Genomic DNA, 22190 nt, shown 5'->3' on the forward strand with positions numbered 1-22190 from the left:
GAGCAAGTAATGTCTTATTTATTTGAATTTGCATTCCTAACACTTAGCAAAGAACTTAGGATAATAGTAATTATTTGATACCTGATTTTTCTATTCATTCATCTATTTTTCTATCTATGCATCTATCTATCCATAACATTTATCTATCCATAACTTACCATCTATTAATTTATCATCTGTCTACCTACATTTATATGTCAACAATCAGTTATCATCAATCTGCCATCTATCTACCTATCATTAAACTATCATCTAATGATCTATTTATATTTATTTATCTATTATTCATCCATCCATTTATCTATTTTGTAATCTATAAATCACCCATCCATCCATCCATCTAGTTTATTTATTTATCTATTCATTCTACTTATCCATATATTATCCATCCATCTATCCTATTTATCTATTCTATCATTTATCCTTGATCTGTCATTTATCAATCTATTACCTATCTCTAAATATCTATTGTTCTATCATCTCTATCTCTTATCTTTCTTTTTTCTTTGAATTTATTTATTTTCATTCATATGCACACATATATTTTTAAGTTACAAAATTTCCTTCTACCTCCCTTCCCACCCCCTCCCCTCAGTAGCATTGTACATATATGTTTTCATAAACATGTTTACAGATTAGTCATTTTCAGTATAAGGAAATAGAATTGAGGGAAAGCGATACATAAGAGACAAATTTTATGAAGTGTTCATCAGATTCTGAAGGGCTGTTTTTTTGTGTCTTGTTCTGTTTTGTTTGTCTTCCTCTGGATGGGAATAATATAGTCCACAGCCAGTCTAATACAGTTATCCTAGCTCTCTGGACTGCTGAGAGGAGCTGTTTCCAACAATGTTGTTACTGATGTGTGCATTGATCTCTGTATCAACCAATCATCTATTTACCTTCCATTTATTTATTTATCACTCCATCTTCTATCCTCAACTGGCATATTGATTATTTATTTATTTATATCTATTGATCTATCATTCATCTGTTTATCTACCATTGAGGCACTCAAGTGCCTTATATCCCCCCAATCTTTTTTGCAGAACTGACCTATTTCCTTTCCTGAACATATATTTTCTCCACAATAGCCATCATGCTACTTTGTTAGAATTTTTTATTATTTTGGGTTGATATCAAGAAAAATATCCTAACAATTAGAATTATGCAAAAGTAGAATAGGCCAAATCAAGATGGAATAGATTTCTCCTCCTTCAAGGTCTTCAAGCAGAAGCAGGATGGTTATTGATATGTTATACTGAGGATTACATATGAATATAGGTTGGACTAAGTGGTCATAAAAAGTAAGAGGGAAACACCTCAGTTTACTAAACAAGAGAGTGATATGGTCAGACATGCTTTAGGAATATCCTTTACAGTCCTATTGAGAATTGTTATAAATGAGGAGAGAGTTAAGAGAGGGAGACCAGTCAAGTTACAAGCTCTAGCTGCCTTTCTTCAATTGGTAAATGGTCAAAGGATATGAACAGGCAGTTTTCAGATGAAAAAATTAAAGCTATCTATAGTCATATGAAAAAATGCTCCAAAACATTATTGATTAGAGAAATGCAAATTAAAACAATTCTGAGGTAACAACTCACCTATCGGATTAGCTAAAATGACCAAAAAAGGAAAAAGATCAATGTTGGAAGGGACGTGGGAAAACTGGGACACTAATGCACTATTGGTGGATTTGTGAACTAATCTAACCACTCTGGAGAGCAATTGGGAACTATGTCTAAAAATCACTAAAACTGTGCATGCTCTTTGATACAATGATACAACTACTAGTCCATATCCCAAAGAGTTCATAAAATAGGAAAAAAGACTCATATGTACAAAAAAATATTTATAGCAGATCTTTGTACAAAGAATTGGAAATTGAAGAGATGGCCATCAATTGCAGAATGGCTGAACAAGTTATGGTATATGAATGTGATGGAGTACTATTATTCTGCAAGAAATCATGAACAAAAAAAAAAGCTTTTAAAAAAACCTGGAAAGATTTGCATGAACTGATGCTGAGTTAAGTGAACAAACTAGGAGAACATCATATACTTTAACAGCAACATTGAGATGATCAACTTTGATGGAAGCAACTCTTCTCAGCAGTTTAGTGATCAAAGACAATGCTGAGACTTGTTATGGAAAGTGCTATCCACGTCCAGTTAAAAAAACAATTATGGAGTCTGAATGCAAAGCAAGCATACTATATTCACTTTCTAAAACTTCTTACATTTTTCTCCCTTTCTTTCTCTTGATTTTCCCCGCCTTATTCTAATTCTTCTATTATACCATGACTAATACAGAAATATGTTAAATAAAGTTGTACATGTGGCCATGGGGTGGGGAGGGAAACATGGAAGTCAAAAACCTGAAAAAAATAAATGTTGAAAACTATCCTTGCATCTAATTGGAAAACAGTTTATCACAGTGCCCAAACTGTTGCTCAGTAAGTTAAATAATAATAATTAATGAAATTACAAAGAAAAAGAAAAAGAAAGATGTGATAACTAGGCAATACATTAGATGTGCTGAATGAGAAGATGACTCTGAGGTTATTAAAAAATGGTGGTGCCCTTGAGAGAAAGAGGGAAGTTCAGGGGATAGGTTGTTATGATCAAATGAGATAATGCCATAAAACATTAGGCAAATCTTAGAAGATTGATGTCAGTGACTTTTAGTATTTACACAATCTCACCACATAAGGTTTTGGAAGGACAGTGATCTGTAAAATCCCAAAGGGCTGTGTGAATGTTAGTTATTATTAATATAATAAAATGCCATGTTGTTCAGATAATCCAGAGTTCAGTCATCCAGAGAAGAGAAAGACCAACACTGACTTGGAGTACTCAGGGGAGGAAGTGGAATTTGAACCTAGTCCTTGAAAAGTGGGTAGGAGTTAGGTAGGCAGAAGGGAATGAGCAAATCAGGGAGGGACACAGCATGAGAAAAAGGGTTGGAGGCTTGACAATAAGCATGATAAGTGCTTCATATGGGACATGGATGAAGATTTATGAAGTCTAGTTAGAAATGTTAAAGTAGAAAAAAAGGCAGAAATAAAGAAGAATACAAATCAAGTTTAAAGTTGTTTTTGAAAATTGGGTAATTAGATGGTGCAGTGGATAGTCAGGAAGTTCCTGAGTTCAAATCTGATCTCAGACACCTATTAACTGAGTCACCCTGGACAAGTCACTTTATACCGTTTGTCTCAGTTTCCTCATCTGTAAAATGACCTGGAGAAGGATATGACAAAACACTCTAATAGTTTTTCCAATACAACCCCTAATGGGGTCACAAAGAGTTAGATATAACTGAAAAAAAAAAGACAGAACAAATGAAAATTAGAGAAGATTCCTGGTAAGGAGGTAGAAACAATAGCCAGAAGATAGAACTGAAGAAGATGCTATAATTTAATCTCTTCAAAAAGAGACTACTCAATTTATAAGCTCTAGCTGCCTTTCTTCAATTGGTAAATGGTCAAAGGATATGAACAGGCAGTTTTCAGATGAAAAAATTAAAGCTATCTATAGTCATATGAAAAAATGCTCCAAAACATTATTGATTAGAGAAATGCAAATTAAAACAACTCACCTATTGGATTAGCTAAAATGACCAAAAAAGGAAAAAGATCAATGTTGGAAGGGACGTGGGAAAACTGGGACACTAATGCACTATTGGTGGATTTGTGAACTAATCTAACCACTCTGGAGAGCAATTGGGAACTATGTCTAAAGGTCACTAAAACTGTGCATGACCTTTGGTCCAACAATATAACTACTAGTCCATATTCCAAAGAGTTCATAAAACAGGAAAAATATAAGATATACATATGTGTATTTACATATATATGATTCACTGTTTACAACAGAATAGTATTTCATCATAATCACATACCCCAAACTGTTCAGCCATTCCCCATTTGATGGGAATTCCCTTAATTTCCAATTGTTTGCCACTACAAAAGAGCTGCTATAAAGATTTTTGTACGTAATGGTCCATTTCTTTACTTTTAGAATCTCTTTTAGAACACAGGCCTAGTAGTGGTATTGCTAGGTCAATAGGTTTTATAGTCATTTGGGTATAGTTTCAAACAGCTCTACAGAATGGTTGAATTAGTTCACAACTCCATTAACAGTGCCTTAATGTCTCATTTCCCCCCCCCAACATTTGTTATTGTCCATTTTTCTTGTCCTATTAGTCAATCTAATAGGTTTGAGGTAGTATCTCAAGATTGTTTTAATTTTCCTTTCTCCAATCAGTAGTGAGTTAGAACAATTTTTTAATATGGCTATGGATAACTTTGATTATTTCATCTAAAAACTGTTCATATCTTTTGATCATTTATGAAATGGGGAATGGTTCTTTTTAAAATAAATTTGACTTAATTCTTTATATCTTTGAGAAATGAGGCCTAGGGGAAAAATATTTAATCTGGGGTTCCAAGACTTGGGGTATGAATTTTTTAATGTTTTCATAATGGTATTTTGATAATAGGAGATTTCCTTTGTAATTCTATATATTTTATCTGAAGCTTAAAAAATATTATTGAGGGGGGGCAACTAGGTGGCACAGTGGCTAAAGCACTGGTCCTGGAGTCAGGAGTACCTGGATTCAAATCCGGTGTGAGACAATAATCACCTAGCTCTGTAGCCTTGGGCAAACCACTTAACCCCATTGCCTTGCAAAAAAAAAAGTTAAAAAAATATTCTGAGAAGGAATTCATAGGCTTCTGCAGGCTGCCTGTGACATTAAAAAAGGTTAAAAAGTCACACTTAGTCTAGTTGCTATTTGCCTTAATTAAAATTCTTAACACCCCAGCACATGTGTGTTATATCTAAAATAAATTAAAATTTACAAATTAGTGTCTGTTTAAAAGATAAATTTATTAAATCTTGTCTATGCTCAAAGACTTAGAAAATAATTGTTTCCCTTCTTTAGCAAATAGGATGCTCTCTCAAGAGGATTAATCCTGTTTCTATTTGCTAAAGAGAGAAAAAGGGATGAATGAATATGCATTTTATGTTTTGCTTTCTTAAATTCCAATCCTTAATAAACTTGAGACTTCCAACCAAAGTACCTGCTGAGTTGTAGAGCTGATTGGCTGGGCTTAAGAGGGTGTGGACAGCTTGTCAAAGGTTGAAGAGTTTCTCCCCACAAGTCCGGGCTCATTTGCGCGGCGTGCAAGAGGCTCCTTTGTTAGACTGTAGCCGTTTTGCCTCTTTCCTCTTCCGATATCGACCCTCCACAGAGCTCTGGAGGGAGCTCAGCTCAGGTGAGTGCTTGGCTCAGGGAGGGGCAATCGGAGAATCTGGGAACTGAGAGATGGAAGGGAGAGAGCGCAGTGGTACAGCGCCCAGCGAGAGGCTGGGCAGCCCAGGACAGGATGGGTGACTAACCCAGAGAGAAGATGGGCAGCCCAGTGAGAGTCAGTGGGAGGCTGGGCAGCCCAGTGAGAGAATGGGCAGCCAGTGAGAGGCTGGGCAGCCCAGTGAGAATATGCGCAACCCAGTGAGGGATGGATAACTAACCCAGAGAGAGGCTGGGCAGCCCCTGCAGTCCAGGCGGCGGTGGCAGAGCTGTGCTAGCTTGCTCTGCCTCTGGGCAGTGCCCGGGCCGAGCCCAGCCTGAGCGATGGCCTCCGCAGCCCCGGGGCTGCTCCTTTCCGGGGCCGGAGTTCGCCCAGAGCCCCCCCGGGGAGAGGAGCAAGGAGGGGAGAAGCGGAGGCTTCGGGCGGCCCCAGCCTGGGGGGCGGGGGCGGGGGCGGCGGGCAAAGTCCGCCCCTTTGCACCCCGCCAGCTGTGCGGCTGAGGGGGGCGCGAAGCTGGCCCTGGCCGGCCTCCTGCCGCTTCCCAGGCCCGGAGGAGCCGGGGGAGCCGGGCCAGCCCCCCTCGGGCCTCTGCGAGCTGCAGGCAGGGCGGGGGCCAGTCCTGGGTTCTAGTCCCGGCCGGGCTCCTGCAGACTCACCTCGGTGCGCCCTTGCCTTGGCTCGTTGGGGCGGGGGAGGCCGGGGCCGGGCAGGGAGGGAGGTGAGCGGGCCGGGAGGTGAGCGGGCCGGGCCGGGCCGGGCAGGGAGGGAGGTGAGCGGGCCGGGCCGGGCCGGGCAGGGAGGGAGGTGAGCGGACCGGGCCGGAGCCGGGCCGGGAGGGAGGTGAGCGGGCCGGGCCGGGCCGGAGCCGGGCAGGGAGGGAGGTGAGCGGGCCGGGCCGGGGGCCGGGGCCGGGCAGGGAGGGGGGAGGTGAGCGGGCCGGGCCGGGCCGGGGCCGGGCAGGGAGGTGAGCGGGCCGGGCCGGGAGGGAGGTGAGCAGGACGGGCCGGGCCGGGCAGGGAGGGGGGAGGTGAGCGGGCCGGGCCGGGCCGGGGCCGCCTCCCGGGACTTGCTTTTCATCTCTCTTCTCTCCGCTTTCTTCCAGGGAGAGATGAGCTGGGACGGCGATAGCAACGGGGCGGCGAGGAGCCCCCCGGAAGAGGGCCCGGACGAGAGCGCGGGGGGCAAAAGGTGGGACTTGGAGCGCCGTCCTCGCTTAGACGTGAATTAAAAACACAAGGAGGCCTGCGTTCTGGCGGGTTCTCCAGAGCCGCAGCCGACATCCTCGCACACGGGTCCTGTGGGTGGCACAGAAGGCGCCTGTGTCCTGTGGCACAGAAGGCGCCTGTGATGCTGGGAACCCGCACGCACATCTCTGCCTGTTTATCAGCCTAACTGAACCTTCTCGGCATTTCTGTAGATGCGAACTCGGAGCTTCCTGTGTGGTCGGGAGCAGAACTGCCCGAGCCTCAAACACGCAGAGTCACCGCTCCCCGAAGTTACGGTCTCTGAAGGCACTGATAGAATTAAGGAAAACTCTAGCACGCTATTTTTAACTGGTGACTAATAACCTCGAAATCCTTAAAGGGGAAGCACGAAAGGGGGTTTGGAAGTATATTTGGGTTGTTAAGGTCAAAGGGTCGTGAGAGGAAGGAAGAGAACTGAGACAGAAAAGGAGAGGATGTTCTGAGGTAATTGTGAAAGTTGTTATTTGAGTACAAGAGCAAAGGAGTGATGAGAAACTGTAAAAGTAGAAACCAAATTCACATGCAAAATTAGTTTTATTACACATCTCCACTTCCTCCAGTTCATGGCCATATTGAATGGAGGTAAAAAAAATCATCTTTTTCAAATGCTAAAGTTGTGTTCTCAGTTGATCTAGCCTGATCAAAAAACATGTATTTATACGGAATTGTCCTCTGCTGCTGCTGTTTGTCCTGGCTTCTCAAGGGGCAACTATGACGTCAGGGAGGTGATACCATAGCAAACACATGAATTGGATTTGAGTGAGGGGGGGCTGTGCTACCAGCTGCACCATCCCCTCCAGAGGCAAATGGGGCCAGTGGCCCGATAGGAATCAGGATGACTGGAGATGGCCCTGGATGGGAGACAATCAGGGTTAAATGACTTACCAAGGTCACCCAACTAGTAAAGAACTCTAGGCCCCTTGATTCCAAGGCCAGTGCTCTGCCCACTGGGCCACCAAGCTGCCTTTGTTTACTACCAGTAAATGAAGAATGGGATATGACATTAGAAAAGCCTAAAGTGGAGACAGGTTGTAAATGAACTCGTGGTTCATTTAGGATCGGCTAAAATGTTACTGGCAAGCTAGTAACACCTACTTCATTAAGAAATGATACTACTGGTACCACACGGCTAGTGAAAGAGGATACCATTCTTTTTAAATAGCCAAAGAGTTGGAAACATCCTGGAGCTTTTCCTGTACCTCACCACAAGGAAATCCAATATCCAAAAATCATATAAAATGTAGATTTGGAAGGTGATTTATTCACCTATTTATAGGAAGAAACTTCATCTTGTAAAAGGGTTCATCATCCCAGATTTACTTTTACAAGTCCTTTCCTCTAGTGGTTTTAAAGTAATTAAATTTAATAATTTTTTAGAAAAAATGTTTAATGACCCTGGAGTCAGGAAAACCTGGGTTAAAATATGTCTTCAGACTTTTGTCACAATGGCTATGTGACCTTAGACAAATCACTTAATCTTGCCAAAAAAAAATCTGATGTAAATAAGTCTAGTTAACAAAACATTTTATTATGTGTGTATATTATATTCCAGATACTTTATTAATAAGTGTTGGTGATACAAAGAAAAACCCTCAAGGAATTTATAATCTAATAATTTTGATGTGCAGTGCTTTGCTTAATTTTAAAAAACCTTTGTAAACATGTTGAAAACTTCTATATTTCTAGAGGGCTAGCTGTGGCTAGATTTAATGACATTCAACCTTGGTTAATTTTAGGAGAGGATGTGCTTGGAACCCCATGATTAAAGTAATTTACAATAAATAGCTTAATTTTTTGTCAGGTCCTTTTCAATTCAATATTCTTTTTTTCCAAACTAATCTATTGCTTTGAGTTAAATAGTACTGACTCAGAACAAAGAGAAGTAATGAAAATCTTTTGGGAAAAACATCTATCTCTTTTTTTTTTTTTGCAAAATTTTATAAATTTAGCTTTGTGAAAAATTTCTGGGTATCATCAGTACTATTGAATATTCATTTATCTAGCATTTTTATATTATCCTCTCCCTCCACTCCATACCCATGTGCAAAGCAGTGTGCTAGAGCAGATTTGAGGGTTAAAAAGTGAAAGAAGAGATAAATATATGCACATATAATATATCAACTAATGTTAAATGTGATAAATGTGCTAAACACTCCAACAGTGGCACATACAGTGCTATGAGATTTTAAAGGAGGAGGAAATCACTTCAATTAGATAGATTAGTATAGACTTCCCAGAGAAGGCATCTGAACTAGACCATCAAGAGTGGCCAGATTTGTATATCTATTGTTATTAATCAGACTCCCTCATTATAAAACTCTTCTGTCTGAGTCACATAACCTTTTGTCAGAAATCTTATATAAGCTGTTAACCTATTTTTTAAACATTAACTTTTTTTAAAAAATTAAAAGTCCATCTTTTTTGAAGATAATTATACTATTTCCTCATTGGGGAAATAAAGATTGAAGAAGCTCTTTTAGCAATGTCTTTCTGCTTTTAATACTTACAGGCTTTTGGAGAAGAGAACTTTTAACTGTTTATAGAACTGTCTCTTTTTAGTAATAACTTCTATTAGTATAATGGCCTACTTTGGGTTTCAAGAATTTATTAAATAATTATTAATGACAACTGACATGGGGACTTTAAAGTTTGGAAAGTACTTGATACAGGAATGATCTCGTTTGAGCCTCATTTCAACCCTATGAGATAGGCACTAGAATATTCCTGTTTTGCAGATGAAGAACCTGAGGCCGATGGGAAATTATGACTGCCTCTTGGCTAATAATTTAGTTAGTGTCAACTCTGACCATATAGAGCAATTTTAGTTAATTTTTGTTCTTGGGATAGATAGACTTGTATGATGTACATGTCACATATCTACGAGGACCCCATTAGTCAAGGGAAAAAGAAATATTTGACATCAATATTCAGAAAACATAAGCCAGAGTCATCTAAGTTTCCAAATGAGAGAAATCATTTTAAGCCTAAATTATTTAAGTGGTTTGTTTTCTTCCTGGCTTCTCTTTCCCATTTAAGTTTTAGACATTAGTGTAATATGATTCCCCTTGAGGCATTAGCCAAGCGTTCAGCAGTCAGTTGCATGTTCAACTTTCTCCCTTTTATCTCTCCTATTATCTCTCTAATTGTACTATTCTGAGATTTTGGGGATTTTTTGATGTGGGGGTTTGAGAGAGTACTCAAGTATTGTGTTAGATACTTTTTTTTTTTTGGTAAGGCAAATGGGGTGAAGTGGCTTGGCCAAGGCCACACAGCTAGGTCATTATTAAGTGTCTGAGACCAGATTTGAACCCAGGTACTCCTGACTCCAGGGCCGGTGCTTTATCGCCCCCGTGTTAGATACTTTTAATGAAAAGCAGTCTAATGACAAGGGAAGTCCAGTGGCCTTGGAGTGAGTACACTTGGGTTCAATTGCTGCTTCAGAGACTTGCTAACTTGTAAAATGGACAAATCACCTTGCTTTTCAAAAACTTCAGTTTTCATAACAAGGAAAAAATAATACCTGATCTTCTCAGAATTGTGAAGAAAGTACTTTATTGACCTTGAAGGGTTAAATCAATGTTTTGTTCCATTATTATTTAATGCTCTTCGCTTCACATTTTTTACAAAATTAAATATTTAAGGCATTATATTTTTGTTTCCCATGGAAATGATTTACTAGCTAATTTTGTTTTTTTAATTATTTTTATTAAAATAAACTTCCAATGTATTTTAAACCTATATAGTGTATAATGATAAACCTATGTCTGTATAGTGATAAACTGCAATTCTTGAGGCACCTATTTGGACATGTTGATGTGACATAGATTTCTAGCTTGCAAATAGGACATATGGGAAGTCTTCCATGGGAAAGGTATATGATGAAAATACTAGGAATGCTAGATGTTTGTTTTTAAATCAACAAATAAGAAACAATGATTCTGACATCAACTACTGTTAAAGAAATCAATGGGTTTTTAAGGTAATTAAGCCACAAATTTAATTTTCTGCCATGAGAAGATTACTTAGGTAATTAAATTTTGAACTGTGTCCATAAGTATAAAATGATGAATGTCTTTTCTGTTCTTGTTTCCTTTTCTAGTAAAAAAAACAAGAAAAAGCAAAAACAACCAACCGTCAGTATATTCACAATGGTGAGTTACTGCTTTATTTTTGATTCAAAAAGGAAAACAAATTTCTAAACAGATTTTCTTCTTTGAATGCTTATATTTATCACATTTATGTTAGCTCTTGGATAGAGATAATATTGTATTAGGAAAGTTTATAAGTACAGGAGTGCAAGGGAAAGTAAGCTTTTAGAGGCCAAAGACTTTTTCGATGATTGTGTTTTATCTTCCCAGTAGCTATCTATCACTATGCATGTTACACATATAGTGAGTAATAAATAGACATTTGTTGTATTGTATTGATTTTACTTAACTTCTTCTAAGATTATAAAAGTACAGAATAATAGTGTGACCAAAAATCATAATCATAGCTAACAGTTATATAATCCTTTAGGGTTTTGTGAACACCTTACAATTTGTTATCTCATTTGGTTGAGTTATATCAACTAACTTTTGTTAAGTACCTACCATATGCCAATTATTTTGTTATTCTTGGAATACTAAGAAAAGCAAAAACAGTTCCCACCTTCAAAGAGCTCTAACACAACATGGAAACATTTTTGTAAGAACAGAATAAACTAGAAAAATTCTCATGGGGAAGCATTAGAATTAAGGGGATTGGGAAAAGTTTATTGCAGGAGGGAGGATTTTAGTTGAGATTTGAAGAAAACCAGCAGGCAGAAGTGAGAAGGAAGAGAATTTCAGGCACAGAGAACAGCCAATGAAATTGCAAGGGACTTGGGATATGAAATATCTTTGTATAAGGAACAACATGAAAGCCAGTGTCAGTGGAGTATGGAGTATGGGTATCAGAATAAGGTACAAGACTGACAAGGTCAGAAAGGTCAGGTACTAGAGAACATTAGGCAGCAAACAGGATTTTATATTTGATCCTGGAAGTAATAGGGAACCACAGGAGGTCATTAAGCAAGGGAGTCAATCCTTACGACTCTATTGGCCATAAGGCATTAATATGTTATTATCATCTCTTAGTCTGGCACTAACCTACTGATTACTTGTGATTCAGTTAGTTCTGCCTTCACCCCTAATTCTGTGCATCCAGCTGCTTACTACCTGTGTTGTCCTTCATCTCTCTGAATCCTAGTTTCCTCATTGGTTAAATGAGCAGGTGATATCCCTTCTTGCTCTCTATTGGCGCTTGTGATTCTAAGTCCATGATCGTTAACTGGAGATCTGTATAAGCAAGGTGTAGGAAGGAAGGAAGGAAGGAAGATAGATAAGAAAAGTCTCTTGAAGTAAGAGTGATTGCTAGGTTTCCCTAGATTTGAAACATTATGAGTTTGGAATCCAAATTCCTGTTACTCACATTAATGAGAAGAATCAATAATTATTCATTGTTTGGACCTTATCATTGGTCTTCTCCACTAACAAAGTTAATGCTGAGCAACCAAGAATATCTGGGATTGACAAAGACCTTGTAACTTCTTTATCCCAATGACTACAGGAAACTTAATTAAGAATTACTACTTATCTTATCCTTTCTTTTCCTATGAGGCAGCATAGTGAGGTACAAAGAGTGATAAACTTGGATGTATGGGACCTGAGTTCAAATCCTAATTGCCATTCTCTGGATTTCTTGGGCAAATCACTTGGTCTGTTTCCTCATGTAGAAAATGAGAAAATGAGACTATTTGAAATGAGTCTTCCCATATTTCAATCTATGAGCCTACAGTCTCCTCAAGATGAGATCATGAATTTTATAAGTGTGGTTGGAGTGTTCCCTACCTTGCTTCTTGCTATATTTATGATACTGAAGGTTTAGAGAAAAAATGGGAACCATAACTTAGAACCTAATCAGTCACACAAGAAGATAGAAAGCAACACCATCACTCACAACTTTGATGAAGGACTCAGAAGTAATATAGACTCTTTGTTCAGGGCAGCTTACTAAATGTGTGCACAAGTTAATTGGAGGTTAGGAGATAATAACCAAATTCACTGGACCCTGAAAGTTAATATTTTCCCCTATTAATAGCTCCATTATTATATGATAGACATATTGATACTTCAGTGTCTGCTTTGTATTTCTGTCCCTTTAGAATTTTTTTGGGGGAGTAATAGCATAAAATCACTTGTCTGCTCTACTCTGCAAAATTCCCAAGTCATATTTTGGGGGTTCATATATTTCAGTCTTTGTATAAGAAATCTTTTTGAAATATTGATCTATTTAGAAGTTTTCATTTCTAATCTCAAACCTGAATTTTCTTCTTTTACAAATTGTACTCAGCATAAAATTGGGGAAAATTCAGGGCTCTTACTATATAATACATACATACATATATATATATATATATATATATATATATATATATATATATAATTTGGCAATAAATCATAAGCTTATCTGGGTATTTATATATGTTATTTATGCACAAATATATATATTTTGTGTACATTTATAATATGTCCCTCCCACTGTTCTCCCCCAGATTGACCAACAGCAGCAAAAAAAACCCAAAATATAAAATTATCATGATAAACATGCATAGTTCAGCAAAGCAAATTCTCAAATAGATGATGCTCCAAAATATGTTTGTTTCTCTGAATTTTAAGTCCCATGTCTCTCTGGCACAAGGCAAATCATATGTTTCATCTTTAATCTTTAAAAATCTTTCATATAATATGGTAGTATTGTTGTAAAAATTATTCTCCTTCTTCTGTTCATTTTACTCTTCATTAGTTCATAAAATATCTTGCTAGTTTCTTCAAAAACTGTTTGTTTTATCATTTCTTAGAGCCCAATATTGTTGCATTCATATACTATAATTTGTATGGTCATTATTTAATAAAGATACACTATTGATTTCCAGTTTTAGGGGTACTATGAAGAGAGCTACTATACATGTTTTTAACTTATAGAGTTTTTTTTTAGTTTTTTTTTGCAAGGCAGTGGGGTTAAGTGACTTGCCCAAGGTCACACAGATAGGTAATTAGTAAATGTCTGAGGTCATATTTGAACTCAGGTCCTCCTGATTCCAGGGTTGGTGCTTTATTCACTGTGCCACCTAGCTACCCCACATATAGATTTTTTTAAGGAAATCTTCTTGGAGTCTAGGACTAGTAGTGATATAACTGAGTCAAAGGATATGTACAACTTATTAACTTGGGAATTATAGTTCTAGAACAATGGGACTAATTCCAGTTAATCATTGGACTAGTTAATCACAACCCTTCAAACAAGTGTCATTTTCCTTTTTTATCATCTTTGCCCACCTGAAGGATTCAAAGTTGTTTTAACTTATATATCTAATTTTTAGGAATTTAGAACATTTTTTCACATATTTACTGATAATTTAAATTTCCTCCCAGAAAATTACTTGTTTATATTCTTTGAACAATAAATGCTAGACATGCAAAATTCACATAAATTTTCTAAGAATCACAAATCAAAGTCATATTTTTGGAAAGGGAATTGTCCTGGGGTCATTGCTTTCACTTGTTTCTTTAGCTGAATAAATCATGTAGAACTTTGAGAAAACCTGTACACAAAATAGAAACTTATTAAGGAAGTTTTTGGGTGAGAGGCTAATGTTCTTCCCAATACTATTAGTTATAATAAGCTTCATGAAAGGTCAAAATAATGTTACTTTGTTAATTAAGGCCCACCTTGAGTTTTTTTCCTCTACCCGAAAAAAAGGTGGTGGTGAATTAGTAAAGAAGGAGAAAATTGAATTTTCCCCTAACCTTTAAGTATCCTGGGGAAAATTTAAATTTTCTCTTCAGAAAAACAATTGTAAAATAAAAAAGGCACAACTTAAAATATTTTGGTTAGACAGTTTGCTAGTCTTAATATGGTCATATTTCCATACCAATTAAGGAATAATAATAATAATAATAATAGCTACCATATATAAGTTGTTTTACAGTTTGCAAATTGCTTTACAAATACTTCATTATATCTTCACAATAGCCCTGAGGAGTAGGTGCTATAGTTTCCCCATCGTATAGATGAGAAAATTGGGGCAAATAGGAAGTTAAAAAGGGTTATATGGTTAAGTATGTATATAAGACCAGTTTTAAATTTAGATTTTCCTGACTCCAGTTCAAGTATTGTATCCAGAGTGCCAATAAGGTATTTCATAGAAAGTAATATTTTGGGTCTCTTTCTTCTTAAGGTGCTATCTACTCACTTCTTATAGCCATGCTTTATACAAACTTCCTATACCTGACAGTGTTGTGTACTTTAAAATGGCTATATTGACATTCCCATCTTCTTCTTCATATTAATAATTATCATTCATTTACTGAGTGCTCAGAACCTACATGGAATGGATGTTGTTAGGTACAATTCTATTTCATCAAAGGCTTCCAGACCATCAGAAGATCTTTAAATATACTCTTAGGTCTATTCTAATTGAATTAATTACTCTAATTGAAAGACAATACAATCTTATTGACAAACAGATCTCTGATCTTGGTTCTCTTTCTAGTCTTGCAAATCTTCCCTTTTAGAAGCAGGGTGGCTTAGTGGAAAGAGCACTAGTTTTTGAGGTCAAAGGGCCTGAGTTTAAATCCTGCATTTATCACCACATATATGATTGTGACAAGACCTTTTGTCTTTTGGGTCTTCATTTCTTCATCAATAAAGCAGGTCATTGGATTAAATGCCCTTGAACATCCCTCCCAGGTCTAAATTCATGATCCATCAATATTTATTCATCCTGTGTGATTCTTATCTATGTCTTACGTGGACAGCCCACTGAGTATGCTGAGGACCTGCCTTAGTTTGGCCTGTAAAGTGATGTCCATCAGTTATCTGTAGTTTTTTTTTTTTTTTAGGTTTTTGCAAGGCAAATGGGGTTAAGTGGCTTGCCCAAGGCCACACAGCTAGGTAATTATTAAGTATCTGAGACCGGATTTGAACCCAGGTACTCCTGACTCCAAAGCCAGTGCTCTATCCACTACGCCACCTAGCCGCCCCTTCTGTAGTTCTTATGGTGTGATTAGCCCAGATTATTTCTTTTGTTCATGTATTTCTTTTATTACATATTTTACTCTGGCTCTTCTCTGTGATTCCTTTCATCTGTTATCATAACCTATTCATACCTAGTTTACAACTTTATGTCCCCTTCTTGCTGATACTTATTTTCATTTTTTTTTGGAGGATGTGGTATTCTTGACTCAGAGCTCTGGTGAAATGCTGGTAGAATCATGGTTCTTCCACTAATAGAAGTAACCAGGTGGCTTAGTGATAGAGTACTAAGCCCGGAGTCAGAAAGACTCATCTTTCCTTAGTTCAAATCTGTCCTCAGACACTTACTAGCTATGTGACCCTAGGTAAGTCACACCACTCTTAGTTTCCTCATCTGTAAAATGAGTTGGAGAAGGAATGGCAAAACATTCCTTTGTCTTTGCCAAGAAAACTCCAGTGGGGTTACAGAGAGTCAAATATGACTGAAATAATTAAAAAAGAATAACAATATTTCTTATTCTTGTTGAACCTATTGTTGGTTCAGAAAGAAGTTTTATGTTAAAGATAAAACCCAATACATTACAGTTTTCCAGTATATTTTCATCCTTCTGTACAGGTCTGAGTCTAATGCACTTGCAGTGATGGCTAAGTATTATAGATCATCTATATATGCAGCTGTCTGGAAGCAGCTAGGTGACTCAGTGGATAGATAGGGCTCTGAATCTGGAGTCAGGAAGACCTAAGTTTAAATCTGGCCTCAGATACTCAAGAGCTATGGGATCTTGGGCAAGTCACTTAATCTATTTTTCTTAGTCTATTGGAGAAGAAAATGGCAAATCACTTGAGTATCTTTATCATGAAAATCCCAGATGGGGTCATGAAAAGTCAGACATGACCAGACAGTGAAAACAATGTATATAGATATCATAGGATGAAAAATTGGCATTCTTGGGGCAGCTAGGTGGCACAGTGGATAGAGCACCGGCCTTGGAGCCAGGAGGACCTGAGTTCAAATCCGGCCTCAGACACTTAATAATGACCTAGCTGTGTGGCCTTGGGCAAGCCACTTAACCCCATTGCCTTGCCAAAAAACCTAACCCCCCCCAAAAAAAAACAATTGACATTATTTATTTTTTTTCTGTGAGCATAGCTAATTAGGCCAAACTCGAGTGATTTTTAAGCCCAATTTAGGAGGGTCCATAATGTGGGGAGGGGGGGACTTTGAGTCAATCAATATAAAGCATATTAAAAAAAATGCTCACTGGTCCTCAGTAATTCAGAAAACTTGATGATGCATTATTTTTAGTCACTTGATTCACAGAATTTAATCTTCTGAGAAGAGATAGAGTTTGACTGACATAGAACTTCTTTTCCCCAAATAGTAATTTATGTTACACCATAGAAATGACAGTGCTTAGATAAGGCCTGGCAGAGAATAGGCATTTACTCTGTGTTTGATGATTAATTAACTTGACCTGGCTTCCAAGTCAATAGAAGTAAGGGAAATAAATGATTTCTTTCTCATTTCTCTTCTCTCAGTGGTGGTAGATAAAATATTTACTTAAAGTCAAAGTTTGTATTTTTGATTTGAGAACACCTTACTGTTTATTGGCTGACGAGAATAACCCAGAGCTTTGCTGTCTGAATCCTCCTTTGACTTATGCAGATGAATGGAAAGACAAAGAGATGAAGACAGAAAGCTTGTGACTGGTAAAATGTACCTATGAAATGAAACTGATTATTTTTAGGTTAAACAGTCTGACTAACCCTTGGAGTGCCATCTTTTTTAAGACTATTTTTCTGCTATTTCCTGGTTTGGGGTTTTTGAGGTTTGTTCTTATGAAGATAGGTACTTTCTGAAATATCCTGTGCCTGAAATTCAAATAACTTTCCTTCACAGTATTATTATTATTGTTTTAGCTGAAGTATAATAATAATAGCATTTATGTAGGGTTTTATAAATATGATTTCATCTTATCCTCATAAAGGGGAAGTAGGTACAATTATTTTACCAATTTTATGATAAGGAAACTGATAAGTCTACTTAATTTTAAGTATTATTTTGAGGCAGATAAATAACAAGTAAAATTTAAAAAAAATTAAAAGGTGCCTAGTTACACTTTAAGCCCCCTTCTCCTAATTAATTTCTAACTATTCCCCCAAACCAAACAAATAAAAAACCTTTGTTTAACTCTAATTTTTCCCATCCTTCTTTAAGAAATGTTCCTGGTTTTTGCCTGTTTTTTCCTAAACTTTAGTTATATGTCCCTCCAGGCTAATTCAAATTGGTAAATACATAATAAGTAAAGGAGCATAAAGCAATACCATATTACTGTGCAGTAGCGCCTTATGTAGTTACCTAGATTTTGTCCCTGGGCTTTTAACTTCTTGCTATCCAAACTTCTTCCTTGAATCCTGACTTCCTAATAACCAGTTTGTCTCACTAAGTCTGGAACTTGCTGTTTAAATAGACCTTTGAGATCTTTCTTTGTCCTGGCAACCTGCTGCTATCAAAGCCCAGCAGCCACCTAATTAAGGTATCATAAAGATTCAGAATTCACTCTTAGCTCTACAACAATCTGCTGTTTTCTTCTTGGTCTTTCTCTATCTTTGATCTTTTTAGGTACTTAAGATGTATCAAAGAAAAGATGAAAACTGCTTCCTAAACCTTCCTACTTAGTTCATAATCCCATCTTCCATTCCTCCCTTTTTTTTCTTCCAAGTGATTTTTCCAAGGAGACATAAAGAATGCATACATAGGGTATGATTCCCTTTCTGATATGTAATAGGTCATTCTAGCAACTATATTTTAATTTACTCCATTTACTTTTTAATTGGGATCTAATGTATATTAAAAAAATTTTCTTTAATGAATTCTGTCATTTTATAACTTAAGTTATATTCCTAGAATAAACTGTGTCTTTGTTAGAGGAACTAAGACATTTCTTTTCCTCTTTGACCATCAAAAAAAATGATTAGACCAGTGTTTATATTTTTAAAGGACTATCTCCTCAAAAGAAGTGCTTTGAATCTGGCGCATAAGGTCTATGAGAAATATTGATGATGGGGTGATCATTTTAAATCATGTTTCTCACTTTCCATACACTCTTTCATTCAAGCCCTCTGAAAAAGGATCACTAAGTAAATTAAACTTTTAAAAATTCATTTTATTTCTAATTTATTGAATAAGACAAACATTTCTATAGCATAATATAATAAAAAAAAAAGATGAGCAGGCAAGTTAAACTTGAAGGGAAGTTTCAGAACTCATTGGAGTTTTGCACTTAAGACTTTATTTTGGGGCAGCTAGGTGGTGCAGTGGATAGAGCATTGGCCCTGGAGTCAGGAGGACCTGAGTTCAAATTCGGACTCAGACACTTAATAATTACCTAGCTATGAAGCCTTGGGCAAGCCACTTAACCCCATTGCCTGACCAAAAAAAAAAAAAAAAGATATAATCTTTATAACATGCTAATTAATTTTTCTATTTTATGTTTCCTCCCCAGTTTCGATATTCTGATTGGCTGGATAGATTATACATGGTGCTGGGAACAACTGCAGCTGTCATACATGGAGCAGGACTCCCTCTCATGATGCTAGTTTTTGGGGAGATGACGGATAGTTTTGCCGAAATGGGATCCCAAAATCCAGATGTGAATATGACTAATCCAGATCTGAATATGACTAATCCAGATCCGAATATTCCATGTAAGTATCCTATCACCTTGAATAGTATTATTATTATTATTGTGTTAATTGAAAAATGATAAAAATAACATTTATGTAGTGCTTTAAAATTTGCATTTCATCTTTATCTTCATAACTTATCCTGAGAGGTAGATGCAATATTTATTACAGTTTTACAGATTACTACGAGACAGAGGGAGACAGGTTGAATTGTCATGCAAATAAGTGTCTGAGAGTAGTCTTCCTGACTGCAAGTCTAGTATTTGCTCCATTGTACCATCTAGTTTCAAAATAAACCAGCCAAGTGTTTAATGAGCTTTGTTCCATAAAGGAAATTGAATTAGAAGATGCGAGTCCTCTCTTTGGGGAACTTAAAACATATTTGAGAGACAAGAGAGATATAAGTTTATATTACATTTGGCAAGTTACTTGGGTCTCTGCTTCCTCATCTTTAAAATGAGAGGAACTGAACTGATGGTTTCCAAAATTCCTCTATGTCTAGATAGCACTCTTGCCCTATACAAGTAATGGAAGAAAATATATAATTTAGTAATAAAAGGTGCTTTATATTTGATCAATATTGAAGGAAAAGTTAGAGTTTATTAATTGTTTAATGGAAGAGATGAGACAAGCTAGGAAGGATTTGGAATAGGAATAAAGGTATACATGAAGGATATGAAGGAAGGAATGAGCATGGTGTATTTGTGGGAAAAAGAGAAATGCTTGTGAATTGATGGTCACTTTGGTTCTTGAGTTGTACTGGGATAGTTGGAGGAAGTGAGACATCATGATCCCTGGCATCCTCTCCAATACTGGGGCAAAGATCTCAGTCATAAAAATTCTGACACCACCCAAATCTGAGTCAACCTTGAGTCAGATTATGGAGTGTTTTGAAAGATGGATTAAGGAGTTTATATTTGATGGGAACAAGAAAGAATTGTTGAAACGTTTTGAAGCAGAGGAGTGACATAATGAAAATTACATTTCAAAATTAGTTTGTTAACAGACTACTTTAAAGAAACTGAATTCTGGATAGATTAAAGTATGATAAATTGAAGATTTCATCCAGAAAACTCTAAATTTAGCTATGCAAAGATGAAGACTGGTTATGGGGGAGGAGGAGAGAAAGAAATGTAAGAGAGAGGCAGATATATGAGTGCATTAAAAATCTGGCATTAAGCTAATGTGGGTAAGGAGTGAGGGAATTCTCTATTAGGGTACACTGAACCCTCTCTGTAATTTAGTAGATAAGTCCCTTGGTATTCACACAAGGAAGGAAGGTAAAATAGATGAATGAAAAATTTTTTAAAAAGTAAATAGGTTATGAGGACAGAATGAATATAAGAATAAAGCGGTAAATCATAGTCAACCCTGAGATTTTTGAGATTCGGTGCTTTGGAAAGATGGTAGACTGAAATTGTAGGAAATAAAGCCAAATTTGAGAGTGTCAGAATTTCCATGACCAAGACCTCTGCCCCAGCATTAGAGAGGATGAACAGAGATCATGATATTTACCTTCCTCCCACTATTGCAGTTATCCCAGGACAGGTAAAGAATCAAAGGATCAATCAGCTCACAAGCATTTTTCAGGACCTACTATGTTCTAAGTGCTAGAATATGAAGAAAGGCAAAAATAGACTCTTTTCTCTCTAATGGGAAGACAAGTGGCAAATAAATATGTACATACAAACCACTACATACACATAGATACATGGTTATATAGACATAACACATAGATATACTTGTATATATGTATATGTCTTTGTTTATATACATACAGACATATAGATATGAAATGAAAGGAAAGTTAATTTCAAAGGCAAGGTATAGTAATGGGGGGCAAGGCGGAAAATGTTTTAAAAAGATGGGGTTTGAGTTGGATTTCAAGGAAAACCAGGAAAACCAGGAAGCACAGATGAGGAAGAAAAGAATTCCAGCAGGTGGGAAAACCAGTGAAAAGACATGAGGTCAGGAGATGGAATAGCTTCTATGAGAAATAGCAAATAGCCCAGGGTATCTGGAGTATGGAGAAAAGAATAAAGTATAAGAAGAATGGGAACATAAAAAATTAGATAGGTTTTGAAGGCATTTAAATGCCAAGGAGAGGATTTCTATTTGATCCTAGAGGTAATAAGAAGCCCCTAGAGTTTGAGTAAATAGGTGACATGATCAGGACTGCACTTTAAGATGATCACTTTAGCAGTCAAGTTGAGGATGGATCAGAGTTAGCAGAGACTGGGGATAGAGTGGTCAACCTGAAGACTATTATAGTAGTCCAAGCATGAGGTGTTGAGGGCCTTCACCAGGACTTTCGCATCTGTTTCTGTAGAGAAAGGGGAATATCTATGAGAGATATTGAGAAGATATCCAACACATTGGAATGAGTGTAAGTGAGAAGTCAAAGTTGGCATGGATGGAGATTGTAAGCTTAGATAACAGCACAACTGTTGTTGAGCTCAGTAAGAACAATAACAATAATAATGATGATAGGAAAGTTGGGAAGAGAGGAAGATTTGAAAGGGAAAGATGATGAATTTATTTTGGGCTTGATGGATTTGAAATGCCTACAGGGCATCCATTGTGAAAGGCTATTGGTAATATGAAATTGGAGCTGAGAGCAGAGAATCTAGAGACTTGCTTGAGATGATGATAATTGAGCCCATAGGAGTGTATGAAATCACCAAATGAGATAGCCTAAAGGGAAAAGAAAAGAGTGTCCATGATAACCTTTTGGGGACATGCATGTTTAGTGGCTATAACCTGGATGAAGAATGAGACTGAAAAGAAGTAGTTAGGAAAGTAGGAGGAGGAGAACCAGGAGACAGCTGTGTTTTTTTTAAAAAGGGAAAAAAGGAAAGACTATGCAGGATGAGAGAATAATCAATAGTATA

General features: G+C 37.1%; 1 protein-coding gene and 1 long non-coding RNA gene across 5 annotated transcripts in view; one reads left to right on the plus strand and one right to left on the minus strand.

Annotated features, from left to right (window-relative positions):
• Positions 1-5823, minus strand: part of LOC141492533 (uncharacterized) — a 47286-nt gene extending 41463 nt beyond the window's left edge. Inside the window, exon 1 of the long non-coding RNA XR_012469952.1 lies at positions 5081-5823. This is a non-coding gene — a long non-coding RNA (uncharacterized LOC141492533). The remainder of the gene's footprint in view (positions 1-5080) is intronic.
• Positions 1-22190, plus strand: part of ABCB1 (ATP binding cassette subfamily B member 1) — a 199455-nt gene that overhangs the window by 100746 nt on the left and 76519 nt on the right. The window contains exons 1-4 of one of the 4 annotated variants that reach the window (XM_074192892.1): positions 4316-5275; positions 6414-6499; positions 10655-10706; positions 19119-19320. In XM_074192892.1, the coding sequence (XP_074048993.1) occupies positions 6420-6499; positions 10655-10706; positions 19119-19320 (334 nt within the window). In that variant the 5' untranslated portion in view covers positions 4316-5275; positions 6414-6419. Of the gene's footprint in view, positions 1-4315; positions 5276-6413; positions 6500-6580; positions 7000-10654; positions 10707-16836; positions 17323-19118; positions 19321-22190 lie in introns of those variants that run through there. The other 3 variants (XM_074192893.1, XM_074192894.1, XM_074192895.1) reach the window with 3 other exon arrangements.

This window comes from Macrotis lagotis, chromosome 7 (assembly GCF_037893015.1).
Source record: "Macrotis lagotis isolate mMagLag1 chromosome 7, bilby.v1.9.chrom.fasta, whole genome shotgun sequence".
In the NCBI taxonomy this organism is placed as follows: Eukaryota; Metazoa; Chordata; class Mammalia; order Peramelemorphia; family Peramelidae; genus Macrotis; species Macrotis lagotis.